This window comes from Microdochium trichocladiopsis (genome assembly GCF_020744255.1).
Source record: "Microdochium trichocladiopsis strain MPI-CAGE-CH-0230 chromosome Unknown B0I36scaffold_9, whole genome shotgun sequence".
NCBI lineage: Eukaryota > Fungi > Ascomycota > Sordariomycetes > Xylariales > Microdochiaceae > Microdochium > Microdochium trichocladiopsis.
In genome coordinates this window covers 1,995,598-2,007,470 of record NW_025763552.1, presented here as the reverse complement: position 1 = coordinate 2,007,470, position 11,873 = coordinate 1,995,598, and the positions used below count along the sequence as shown (strand labels likewise).

General features: G+C 62.6%; 5 protein-coding genes across 5 annotated transcripts; all 5 read right to left on the bottom strand.

The window, feature by feature from the left end:
- Positions 1-204: 204 nt before the first annotated feature.
- B0I36DRAFT_332402 (Intradiol ring-cleavage dioxygenase) lies at positions 205-1,570 on the bottom strand. The gene is made up of 2 exons (XM_046155106.1): positions 1,343-1,570; positions 205-1,284 (listed from the first exon to the last, which is right to left on the bottom strand). The coding sequence occupies exons 1-2, from the start codon at positions 1,563-1,565 to the stop codon at positions 368-370; spliced, it is 1,140 nt and encodes a 379-aa protein (XP_046008564.1). The 5' UTR covers positions 1,566-1,570; the 3' UTR covers positions 205-367.
- A 1,425-nt stretch (positions 1,571-2,995) lies between these two features.
- On the bottom strand, positions 2,996-4,096 carry B0I36DRAFT_376750 (chaperonin 10-like protein; the record flags this gene model as incomplete). Its single annotated transcript, XM_046160491.1, has 1 exon — positions 2,996-4,096. One exon carries the CDS (start codon positions 4,094-4,096, stop codon positions 2,996-2,998), a length of 1,101 nt encoding a protein of 366 aa, XP_046008563.1.
- Positions 4,097-4,399: 303 nt separating this feature from the next.
- B0I36DRAFT_376749 (MFS phospholipid transporter Git1) lies at positions 4,400-7,216 on the bottom strand (the record flags this gene model as incomplete). Its single annotated transcript, XM_046160490.1, is given in 4 exon segments — positions 4,400-4,498; positions 5,087-5,305; positions 5,324-6,501; positions 7,186-7,216. 4 exon segments carry the CDS (start codon positions 7,214-7,216, stop codon positions 4,400-4,402), a joined length of 1,527 nt encoding a protein of 508 aa, XP_046008562.1.
- A 2,073-nt stretch (positions 7,217-9,289) lies between these two features.
- On the bottom strand, positions 9,290-10,195 carry B0I36DRAFT_251011 (short chain dehydrogenase; the record flags this gene model as incomplete). Its single annotated transcript, XM_046150582.1, has 1 exon — positions 9,290-10,195. The coding sequence occupies one exon, from the start codon at positions 10,193-10,195 to the stop codon at positions 9,290-9,292; it is 906 nt and encodes a 301-aa protein (XP_046008561.1).
- Positions 10,196-10,541: 346 nt separating this feature from the next.
- B0I36DRAFT_332398 (uncharacterized protein) lies at positions 10,542-11,667 on the bottom strand. The gene has a single exon (XM_046155105.1). The coding sequence runs from the start codon at positions 11,165-11,167 to the stop codon at positions 10,676-10,678; it is 492 nt and encodes a 163-aa protein (XP_046008560.1). The 5' UTR covers positions 11,168-11,667; the 3' UTR covers positions 10,542-10,675.
- Positions 11,668-11,873: the final 206 nt, after the last annotated feature.

Genomic DNA, 11,873 nt, shown 5'->3' with positions numbered 1-11,873 from the left:
AAAGGCCTGCGTGCAGAGAGAAGTGGTGAGCACCCACTGGTGCGGTGACTAATCCGCCAGACTGTCGTCCGTCACTTCCCAGAACGCACTTACCTCCTTGGACTTGCACCACCATCACCTTCCAATGTGCTGGGCCACGTTCACGGGTGCATCACGGAGCAGTCATCGCACAGAGTCACAGTGGTCATGTCGGTCATTGAGGTGTGTGAGTTGGATCTGGTTTCTGTCTAAGCGCTCCGAGAGTTTGGCCTGTTGCCAGCACTTTATAGTAGCATCCTCACAGCACTAAACCGGGGACTCGGCCCAAGATGAACTAGATAAAAGACCAGCCCGTGACCCTGACACCCACACTAGCACCCGCAATCACTTAAGCGGATGCGGTACTGGCAGGAGGGGTGCCGCTAGGAAGGGAGCCGCTGGGAGGAGAGCCGCCGCTGGGAGGAGAGCCACCACCGGGACCGCCACCCATGCCGCTGTCAGGGTTCGCAACGCCTCCATCCTCGTACAGGAACGAGGCCGGAGTGACGGCGGACCCGGGGGCCGAGGCGTTGTACCCGAACGCGATCCAGCCAAAGATGCCGTCGGCGGCGGTGGAACCCAGGTACGTGTACTGGAAGAACGGGTCGGCGCCGGTGGCGACCTCCTCGGCGAGGATGCTGTCCTCGGAGTTGAGGGTGAGCTCCTGGGTGTTGGGCACGTAGGGCTCGACGGCCTCGACGGCGGAGATGAGGGACTGGTCGAAAAAGGTCTGGCCGACGTGGCTCGAGTTGACGAGGTTGCCGAGGGTGCCGTTGCAGTAGAGGCGGGCGCCCGAGTGGACGAGGGTGTGGATGTGGGTGGCGCGGCCCGTGTAGTGGCCCGGGAAGGTCGTCTCGAACTGGGCGACGCCGTCGGCATCGGTGCGCTGGATGCCGCGGTTGAAGGTGGCGTCAATGTTGGTCGTGTCGCTGGAGTCGCCGTTGCCCTGGGCCACGACGCCCGAGTAGACGCCCGTCGAGTTGCAATGCCAGATCTCGAGGTAGACGTTGGGCACGGGCTCGCACGTGTTGACGTCGATGACCTGGTAGTCGAGGACCGTCGGCACGCCGGCCTGCGTCTCGGCAATGTCGGCGCGGACGTGCTCGCCCGAGACGTAGTAGGGGCCCTGGGTGACCTCGGGCGTCAGGATGCACGACGTGTTGCCGGCGAAGAGCAGCGAGGGGTCCGTCTCGGGCGTGTAGCCCAGGGACGTGGCGTTGTGGTCCTTGGCGAGGACGCTGTCGAGGTCGCGGCGGGTGATGGAGCCTGGTGGTGTCTTGTGTAAGTCGAGTGGTGAAAAACAGGGAGAGATGAAGAGACTCACGCTTCTCGCGGGCCCGGCGGACGGTGGCGAGCCGGCGCTCGACGTTGCGGGCGGTGACGCCGCGGCTGGCAAGCTTGTCCGCGCAGTGGCTGAGATCGGCTCGGGCCACGTTGTCGAGGTAGGCACGGCGCTCGGCAGCCTCCTGGGCGATGTCGTGGCCGGGATGACTGAACGCGACGCCCGAGAAGGCCAGGACGGCGGCAAAGAGCTTGGACGAGTGCATTGTGCTGTGTGCTGAAAGAGATTGTCTGGTGAAAGAGGAGGAGGATGAAGTGGTAGTGATGGTGGTGAGGATCCGAGAGACGCCAGATTCACGCTCCCAGCTTGGCAGTCTTTATACCTCACACAAGCCTCGGCCAAGCCTCGACCAAGCCTCGACCAAGCTTCTAGTCTGGTGCTTGTTCGCTATCCAAGTCGTCGTCGTCGTCGTCGTCGTCGAGGATGAGTGGGGGTACGCCAAGACCAACGTGCCGTGTCGACGACGACGACGACGACGACGACGACTGTTCGGGGCGCAGCTCTTACTACCGAGTCCATGCCTCCGGCCCGCCGCGTAAGCTTAAAAAGCCACTCAAGCACGCTGTGATCGATACAGACACGGAGGGACAGGGATCAGACATGATGCAATCTCCGATAGGGCATCTTTGACAGCACCGGCGGATGGCGCCAGGCTGTGGGCCGGCCCCCGGTAGTTGGGTCCGTTCTCCTCCACCTCCCGGCGGCCAGACTAGGGCAAGCGCACGCCAAGCAGACTAGTTTGTAGGGGACGCGTGGTGGTGGAGCAAAAGTTTCAGTCCAGGTAGCGGGATGAACAATAACGGTGGTGGCTTGCCCAGTGCGCTTCGACTCGGCAGGTAGTTGACCGCGCGCCATGCCGGTCCGGCTGCTGCAAGGCACACCTGCGCGAGATCGTCTCCGCCTTGACAGGGGGGGGCACTCACGAGCAGTGACCAGTAGGCTGGCGTGCATTTTCAAGCATGCCAGGGGACGGGGCCACTTTGATCGGGCGGAGGGCTTATATAGTCACTATGCATTGTCTGTGCGAGGCGAGGCGACGCGGGTGGCGGAGTCGATCGGACGTCCAGATCCGGTGTAGTGTGCAGTCTTATCGGCCAACTCGTCCAGACACGCCAGAACGGTCGAGGTGTCGTAGAAATGAGATCCAGCTCAGATAAAGCAGCGATAGAGGCATTCTCAGCAGCTTCCGCCCAACCAGTACGATCAATTGCAGCCGCGGCACCTGGCAGGTGAACAAGATGACGAGAAATTGTTGTGCATCTCTGCTCCCCAAAAGCAGCCCCAGTGATTACGCGTCACGCCCGAGTGTGCACGAGGTGACACAACGGGGCGGTCTTGGCAGCAGTAGCGGGATCGCGAACATGCCGGGATAACCCCATGTCGAGCTTGCGATTGGGAGGCTGCGGACTGGACGGGACTTGCCTATCTCTTGACCGTCTCGTCCTTGGAAGCAACAGGCCAAAGTCGCCCAGCTGCCAGGACAAAAGATGACCCTGTGATGTGATGTGACGTGACGCTTTCACAGAAACCAGGATGGGACACGCAGGATGGGATAGTCTGCCGCTGCCACTGCTCGCCGCCGCGCCGTGTCTATTCAACTCGTCCTAGCCTGTCTCTTCTACCACCCGCCACCTCTCAGAACTTGACGACAACCTTGGCCCCGGACACGCCCGCCTTCTGCATCCGCAGCGCCTCCTCGATGCCGTGCACGCCCCCCTCGACGACGACGGGGCTGTTGGGCACAAACTCGCCCGCCTCGAGCCACCTGGCGACGTGCACGTAGAACGGCTCCGACACGTTGCGGTACTCGGGTGCTGGGCCGACGGCCAGGATGCCCTTGATCTCGACCTTCCTCGCGCCGCCCTCCAGCTTGCTGCCCTGCCGCACCGCCTTGTCGTCGGCGTTGTGCGTGCACACGACGAGACTCGGGGCGCCTGCGCTGCCGCCGCGGACCTTGCGGGCCTTTTGCAGGATCTCGACGGCCAGGCACTGCGTCTCGGGCGTGCCGATCGTGTCGTACACGCAGTCGAGCTCGATATCCTCTCCGACAGCCTGAACAAAGTCTCCCGCCGAGTTCTGCGTCTTGCGGTCCAGCACGGTGCTCGCGCCGAGCCTCCTGAGCAGCGTCGCGTGGGCCGCGCTCGCGTTGGTCACGATCCGCGAGTACCCCGACAGCCGCGCAAGCTGCACGACGTACTGACCCACGCTCGCGCTGCCGCCCAGCACCACAATCGCCTTGCCGTTGCCCGCCTGGCTGCCACCGTTGTCATCCCAGGGTGCGGCAAGCCCCCGACCGACAGAGTGGTACAGGCCAATCGCGGCCGTCATGCCCGCGAGGCTGACCCCGGCGGCCTGCTCGTCCGAGATGTTGCGCGGCGTCCTGCCGACGACGGCGGCGTCGGTCCGCGCGTACTCCTGGAACGACGACGTGTCGTACTTGCCCAGGTGGCCCTGGAAGAAGACGCGGTCGCCGACCTCGAGGTTTGTGACCGACGATCCCTTGGCGTGGATCGTGCCGGCCGCGTCGGTGCCCAGCACGGCGGGCAGCCGGTCCCCGAAGAAGATGGACGGGTGGTCGCGCAGCTTCCAGTCGACCGGGTTGATGGCCGTCGCGGTCATCTTGATGGCGACCTCCTGTGGCTCGAGGCCGGCCCGCTCGGGCGTGCGGTCGCGGACCTCGATCGGGGCGCCGGCGCCGGTGAGGAGGGCGGCCTGGAAGGTCTGCGGGAGGGACATTTTGTAGTGGTTTGGTGTTTGCGTCGATATGTGAGAGATGAGGGAAACCGAGTGGAGTGTGTTTGAAAGATGATCCCTCCTAACCGGGCACATGCCTGGCGACGTCGAACGCGAACCAACTACTTATAACACAGCCATGACGTCGTGTAGCGAGATGTTTTTTTAGCGTCGGCAGTGCCTACGCCCGCAGCGGCAAGACCCCACATCTCGCGCTCACGTCACCGCCACGCGTGGACTTTTTTTTGTCATCGTCGTGTAGCGGCCGGGGGAGCCAATCCCTCCGTGCCGCTAGGCCTGCCGCTTTCAGCCGACGCTGCCCACCAGTCGCTGTGTCTCGCGGTCGCGGGCCGGGATTCCGGCTCCCTGAAGGAGTCCGTCCAGGGTCCAGAAACGGGCCATGGTCTGGCGATGATCGCGGAGGTGGAGGTGCGTGCACCTGGGCGATTTGTCAGCGCGCGCTGATAGTCTTCTGCTGCGGAGGGACGAGTGCAGTCTGTGGACTGACGGATCTGGCATTTGGGGTTGCTCTGGTCGGCAGGGTGGCCTGAGAAGACGGGAGATGCCGGCGGGGGGATGGATGAGGGAGTGTTGTTGGTAGAACTGGTCGGCATCCTCAATGCCGGGCGTTGCAATTGACTCGGGCCCGGCCCGCACCGCCGGCTGACTAAGCGGTCGTTGCACTGATATTGGCACACACGCCGCACAACAGTTCCGTGCCCGGGATCTTCTTATATGATTGAGGCTTTCGCAGATTCATAGCTTGCAAATGTCACGGCCCAGAGTTTGGTCACGCTCTGTGGAGGCCCGCAGCTCAGGGGCTGTTCCCCAGGACAGCACCCACCAACAAGACGACAAGACGAGCAATTTCTCATTCCGACAGCCCTAGCCAACTAGATACGCTCGTCGCAGCCTTGTCAGACAATCTGTGCTGCCCCATATTTACAGGGACGCCCGCTTCTCCTCGGGCTCCGCCTCCGCACCCACCGGCACCGCACTCCCATCCTCGACCTTGCTTCCCGCGCCCAGCAGGCTCGTGTCCCATCCCTTGCTCTCGAGATAAGCCCTGAACCGTAGGTCCTCCTGCGCGATCGTGTCCTGCTCGATGTTGGGGATGAAGAAAAACGCGATCGCCACCGACAGCACACATAGCGATGCCGCCACCCAGAACGGATACTGCGCCGACTTGACCGCATCCGAACCACCAGCGGCCTCGATGTAAGGAAAGACCCACGTGCCCACGAATGCGCCCACTTTGCCGGCTGCCGCGGCGATGCCGTAGTATCGCCCACGCACTCCGGTGGCGCAGGTCTTGGACGCGAGCAGCCCGATGTTGTTTCCAGGCCCAAACTCGCCCAGGGACAAGAAGATACCGTACACGACGGCAAAGGCGGCGATGTTCTGCGAGATCTGCGCATAGACGCCGGCCATGATGTACCCGACAATGCACTGTAGCGACAGGCCCAGGATCAGGGTGTACTTGGGGCCCAGCCAGTCGCTCACAAAGGCGCCGATGAGCGTGCCGGGGATGTAGAACAAGTTGATGACAGTGTTCCACCCGAACACAGTTGTGAGCGGAGCACCGTCCGAGTAGATGCCAGAGAGAATCGAGCTCGAATATATGCCAAACGCGTACACGGAAAAGTTGTAGATGAACCAGATGAGCGAGACGGCGAGCAGGCGGGCCCAGTAGAACTTGAAGGCGAGCAGGTAGGGCGTGTTGCGTTTCATGTTCTCGGTCTGGAACTCCTCGGGCTCCTTGAGCTTGAGGCGGAGGTAGAAGAGGAACATGGGGAAGACGACGCCGATGCCGAGACTGGTGCGCCAGATGGTCTCGTAGTAGGTGTCGTGGGCGGCCGCGGCGACGACGTAGGGCACAAAGGCGCCGATGACGAAGCCCCAGTCGATCATGGAGTTGGTGAAGAGGATGAACCAGCGGTTGCGGGAGCCGGACTTCAGCCCGCCGGTCGACTCGGCACAGCCCACGCTGCCGGCCGGGTACTCGCCGCCGATACCGACGCCGACAAAGAAGCGCCAGGCCGTGAGCATGGCGAACATGCCGGCGGCCTCGCCCTTGTAGTAGGAGCCCGTCGCGAGGGCGGTGAAGAGGACGAGGATGATGGTGGACACGAGCAGGGCGTTGGAGCGGGACCAGCGGTCCGAGAGGTAGCCAAAGAAGAGCTGGCCGACGACGGTGCCGGCAAAGGCAATGGACGAGACATTCTTGGCGGCCGTGGAGCCCGTGTAGGTGGCGCCGTACTGGCGGGCGAGGGTGGTGTTGACGGAGCCGATGACGTTGTTGATGTAGCCGTCGGAGAAGAGACCGGCGCCGCAGGCGAAGACGGGCTTGATCTTTTCGTAGAAGCTCAGCGGGGGGTCGGCGGCGGCGACTCCCGGGGTGGTGGCGGCTGCGGTCGTGGCCGGCTGCGGGTCCGGCTGTGGCTCCTTGGAGCTGCGGCCCGAGAAGAGGCCCATGGCGATGGTGATGCTAGCGATGAAGGTCTCGTAGGGGTTAGGGATGCTGTGAGAGAGCTAGGTTGATCAGGGCCCGTGGAGCAACGGCATGACGCTGGCGGAGAGGAGACGGGAAGAAGACGAGCTGCGAAGGGAGGGAGCACGTGTAAATAAATAGCGGCAGGCGCAACACGGCACAGGAAGGGATCGGCACCACCAGCGCGCGCAGGAAAGAGCACTTGACCTCGGCGAGCTGAGCTGCAGCTCGAACGGCCTAGCTCTAAGCGAGAGCCAGCCGGGGCGCAACCAACACTGGATGGATGGATGGAACCCTACCCTTGGCCTGGGGGAGATGGGGAGGTTGGGCGAAGCTCCCAGAAGTGACGAGCTGCTGGATGCGGCCTGGCGCCCTTTGCCTGGTGGATCCCTGGCGGGGGTTTTCTCCTTGGAGGCCAGCGCCCCCGGGGGCTTGATGCGAATTGGCTCCCGTCGCCAAGCACAGCGCCTCCCACATCATCGCATCCGCCCGATGCAGCCAAGCCCTCCATCCCGGTTGCTGTCGCGTGCTCATTTGGGGATGCTCGTGTCGGGCTCGCCGACGGGCCACTGCACGAGCACCCAAATCGTCTCTCGTCGACCCTGCCAATCACGGCTCGCAGCCGCAGGCATGTGCCGTTGTTGCGAACCTCAGCTCTTGAATCGAGAGGCCGCGCAAGGCTCCCCCACGATCTCGCGAGCCTCCAACACGCCAGACCATACGGGGCGACGCGGCCTTTGCTGTCCCACCCGCCCTATCACGGGCCGGTCTGCGCCACACGTGCCGACCTCGCGGCCGCTCACTTATCTGCCCGCCCCTCTTCACGCTCGGGTGGGGCGTCCCAGGCCGTTTGTGCCGGGAATAGCACACTCGAGTCAGGCTGGCAGTCTGTAGGGAGTCGGCCGTGCTGCCAATCCCTGGTCCCTGCAGCAAGGGACCAGCTGCAGCAGGGGATCTTATCCGCTGTTGGCTCATCTCCAATATCTGCGTCGCGCAGTCATCGCGGCCAGGGACGATATCGTCGTGGACATGGGGGGCTTGATGTCGTGAGCAGATGGGCCGCGACTCGGCCGTAAAGGTCAAAGTTCACCCACCGCGGCAGAGCGGCCAAACGAGCAGGCAAGGCGGTCAGGATTGGTGTCGTGCCGGCTGTCGATGATACTTAGTTCCCGGTCGGTGGGCTATCGCTTCAGCCGTTCCTAGCAGGCTGCACAACGAGTTGCGGCTCCGTCACAGGCGTGCTTCGGAGTCGGGCCCAGGCCAAGCGCGTCCCTCCGCCAGGCTGTATATTTCGGATTCTGGTACGTACTTACAACTACTTGGCCGATCGGGCGCGGGTTTTCTGGTATTTGCCATTCTCCGCCCTTGCGTGTCCGGGGAACCCACCTCTGTCGTTTGCTGTCCGGGGGTTCGCTCTTCGCCGGGGTTGGCTCTTTGGTGCTTGTAGCAAGACTGACAGCGACCAGCAGGACTCCAGCCTACGAAGCTCGCACAGAGGTATACCACATGCCGGGTCCATGCAGATGTCCTGAATGCCCTGCCGTTTGGCGTTGTTCCTGCCCCGCCTTGCCCGGTAGACACGTCCGTTGTATTCCAGTGTCCGATCCATGTGGCAGCGCCGGCCGCGCCCCTCGGATCCGGCATTGGAAAATGGCGTGCATCATGTGCGCGCAGCGTCGCAGTCGACTCTCGTGTCCGGGTTGCCGTCAACGAGGACCAACCGGCCTTGTGCCTCGATATGCCTGTGGTATGCCTTCACGTAAGGCAACGACCCTCCAACATCTAGCAACTGGTATGGTGGCATCTGATGTTGCCATCGTGCTTTGGTGTAGCAATCTTGGCGGTGGTATCCCAGGCTCAGGCCGCCGGGCACGATGGCAAGGCGTACCCACACTCCGTCGGCAGATCGGCGCGGCTGGCAAGAAATGCACCCTGCAGCGACTGGTTCGCAAAGTTGAGGCCAGGCGGGCGATGCCCTCTTCCGAGTCTCGTTCCAGGCCCCTCGACTGGCCGAGGTGTCCCAGCGGCTGCCACTGACCTCAAATGGAAGCGCTCCGAGGTACATCGTGTCGAAAAGCTCGGCAATATGCGCCAGCTGCCTCGCGCAAGGTTGCTCCTGTCCAAACAGGGTTGACACCAGGATATGGCTGTGGTGCGACCGTTCACTCACATTGGGAGGCGCATGCTTGGTGACGTATGAGCGATGGTAATCCATCACCCGGCCGCCGATGCCTCCATTTCTTCTAAACCCGACAATCCATTGACCGTCTTTAGGGCGGCCGATATAAGTGCCCTTCCGGCCTTCCTTGAGCGGCAAGGTACAATCGCACTCCAGGAGGTCGCAGACGGCTAGACCCGGCTTCCTGAAAGGTGCTTGCTGCCGAGACCTTCGCGGTCAAGGCACCTCGGCTACATTGCACTGTCGACATGCAAAGACTGGCACGAGACGGCAGACCTTCGTCCGGGATGTTCAAGACCTGTGGAAGAGATAGCTCGAGGATTCATCCCGTTGTTGCATGAATAAGTGCCTCCTCTGATATAGTTTTGGACGGAAACTGGTCGCTCGAACGGGTCCACATTCGGTCGACAGGAACCTCCGGGAGAAACAGAATAGTGGCCAATCAATCCCACTGCGTCAGAACTTTGATTGGACTACAACCTCGGATCGTGACCCAGATCCCGACCCAGATCCCATGTCCCCACACTCAAGGCTTCCCCCCGACACGCCTGGCATCCTTCATCACCTTCTCAATCACGTCCAGCTTGCTGACCTGCCGGACCAACATATCCATGACCGAGCTCGGGAAAAAGGTCAGGCTCATCCACAAGAGGCGGCTCCCCGCACCCTGCCACACGAACCTCGGCGCCCGCTTGCCGCCGAGCAGGTCGGCCACCACCTTGGTCGCATAGACGTCCACCTCGACCGCGCCCTCACGCAGCTCCTTTCCGCCCATGTGCGCCTCGATCTCCTTCCTCGCCGTCTCGTACAGGCTCCCGGGCACCAGCGTCGGATCCCGGCTGTCGCCGAGCTGGTTGCTGTGGAAGTTGGTCTTGACGCCGCCCGTCTTGATGTCGACGACCTGCACCCCGAGCGGCTCGAGCTCGAGCCGCAGCACCTCGCACATCATGGCGGTGGCGGCCTTAGCGAGGCTGTACACGCCCGCCCAGAGCAGCAGGATGCTAGAACCGGCAGACGTGTTATTGACAATGACGCCGCGCCCGCTCTTGATCAGCAGCGGCAGGAATCCGCGCGTCGTCTCGAGCACGGCCCAGAAGTTGAGCTCCATGACGTGTCGTGCGGCTTCCATATCCGTCTCCATCAGGGGGCCTGGGGATCCGTTGCCCGCGTTGTTGACAAGCACGTCCAGCCCTCGCCCGTTCGTCTCGGCCGCGACCTTGCCCACGCAGCTGGCAATCGACTCGGCGGACGTCACGTCGAGCGCCAGCGTCTCGATGCCCAGCGCGGCGAGGTGCGACATCTTGGACGGGTTCCGCGCCGTCGCAAAGACCCGGCAGTCGCCCCGGGCGTGGAAGGCCTGCGCGAGGTAGTCGCCGATGCCGCCCGCGGAACAGCCCGTGATGAGCACCGTGCGCTTCGGGGAGGGAGTCATTGTCGGTGGTTATGTGTCTTGTCGTGGCGTGATGTGATTTGATTGTTTCATACCAGCCATGGTCGCACAAGCCTGCCCTATATACATGCTCCGTCTGCGAGCCGCCGTGTCGCTGCATCGCGAGTGCTCGTCGTTGTTGCATCGCCGTTGATTTATAACAGGCCTCGTCGAGTTCACCCGCCCAGGTGGGTTCATGTTTATAAGCCGGCCGGTCTGTCCCCCCGAAGTATAAGGCTGCCAAGAGCAGCCGCTGGCCCCGGCCGGCTGGAGAAAGCTACATGAGATTGCGCCACGAGCACCAGTAACCGGAGACTTTTTTGTCGCAGCGTCCGCTACACGCGCTACCCTCGTGGCCAGACCGGCGGCCCAATGTTGCGCCGTTCCACTATATCCGACGAGGGTGGAAACCCTGCCCGATTCGGGCAAGCTCCTCCGAGCGGCTCGCTGGGGTTGGTTCTGAGCCGCCTGCATACTGGCCGATTAGCCTATCTCCGGCGGCCTGTCAGGTCGCCAATGATGACCCGATTGGCTGTGCAGGCACTGGCTGAGCCCGGGGGTCGTCTCGGGATGCCAGTAGCTGTGCCCGTGGCTCCAGATAATCGCTGCCGTCGGTATAGTCGTGCATGTCTTGTCGTGATGCGTTCTTGGTAATGCCGCCTTCGTTCTCATCCGGAATTCGTCCAAGCCCAGCGAGCTATCACCCCGTTGTGCGGCAGACCTGGCGTTCATGGCCCAGGAGTTGGGTCGCCGGGCACGAGAGCAGAACGCTCGCGTCCGCCCTTTCCGCATGTACATGGTTGTGGGCAGCTGGCTTAGTCGTAGCGAGAGCCTGATTGGCACGGTTAAGCCGATAAAGTCGATGGAGAGTATCCGATCCGCTCCTGTAGGCGCTCCGATGTCATCCCACAACTTCCGGCTTGCTATGGTGTCGTAACGCCCGTTGCTTGTCTCCTCTGGCATCGTGTCGGACATCTCGGCAGGACGAGACAGCTGTTTGGCGCAGGGCTGGTCTTTTGGAAACAACGTGGACACCAGGATGTAGGGCTCCCGGCCAGCTGCGATCTGGCCCTTGCCTCGGTCATTCTGCAGCAGCGATCATCGACGATGGAGTGCACAGCTGTCGCCGCGATGACGCGCCGGCCGCGGCGTTCGCCAGGGGAGTGGCTTGTATTGTGGCCAAGTGATCGGACGTGGTCTTGTCGGCGGTTTCTGAGGCGTGAATAAATGAAGGGGGTCTTTGAGGCGTGGGTCGACCGATGAAGAGAGGGCTGATGTGGCTCAAGGCGTGGTGGCGTCGTCTGCTGTTGAATAATTGTCAGTTTGCCAACTTCGAAGAGGCTGCCCATTTGGAACACCGAGGTTCGCACTGACCATGGACTGTGTTTGTCGGGGCGGTCGCTTCTGCCTGCCGTTCGACCAGCGTCCTGGGCAGAGGCTATCGCACGAGACGAGGCAGCATACTGTACACGTGTTGCTGTCTGGTCGAGCTCGTCTGGGGTGGGCAGTGAAGGCCAAATAGGCGAGGCCTGTCGAGGCGCAGGCTCGAAGGCTGTCAATGTGATGGTCTGGGCTGCGGAGGGCGGCGGCGGTCGAGAGGCTGGCTGGCTGCGGCGGGTTGTGGTGAACGCGTGAATGGCATGGCTGAGGATAGACGACAGTGTTCTGGACGGAGTGTGGT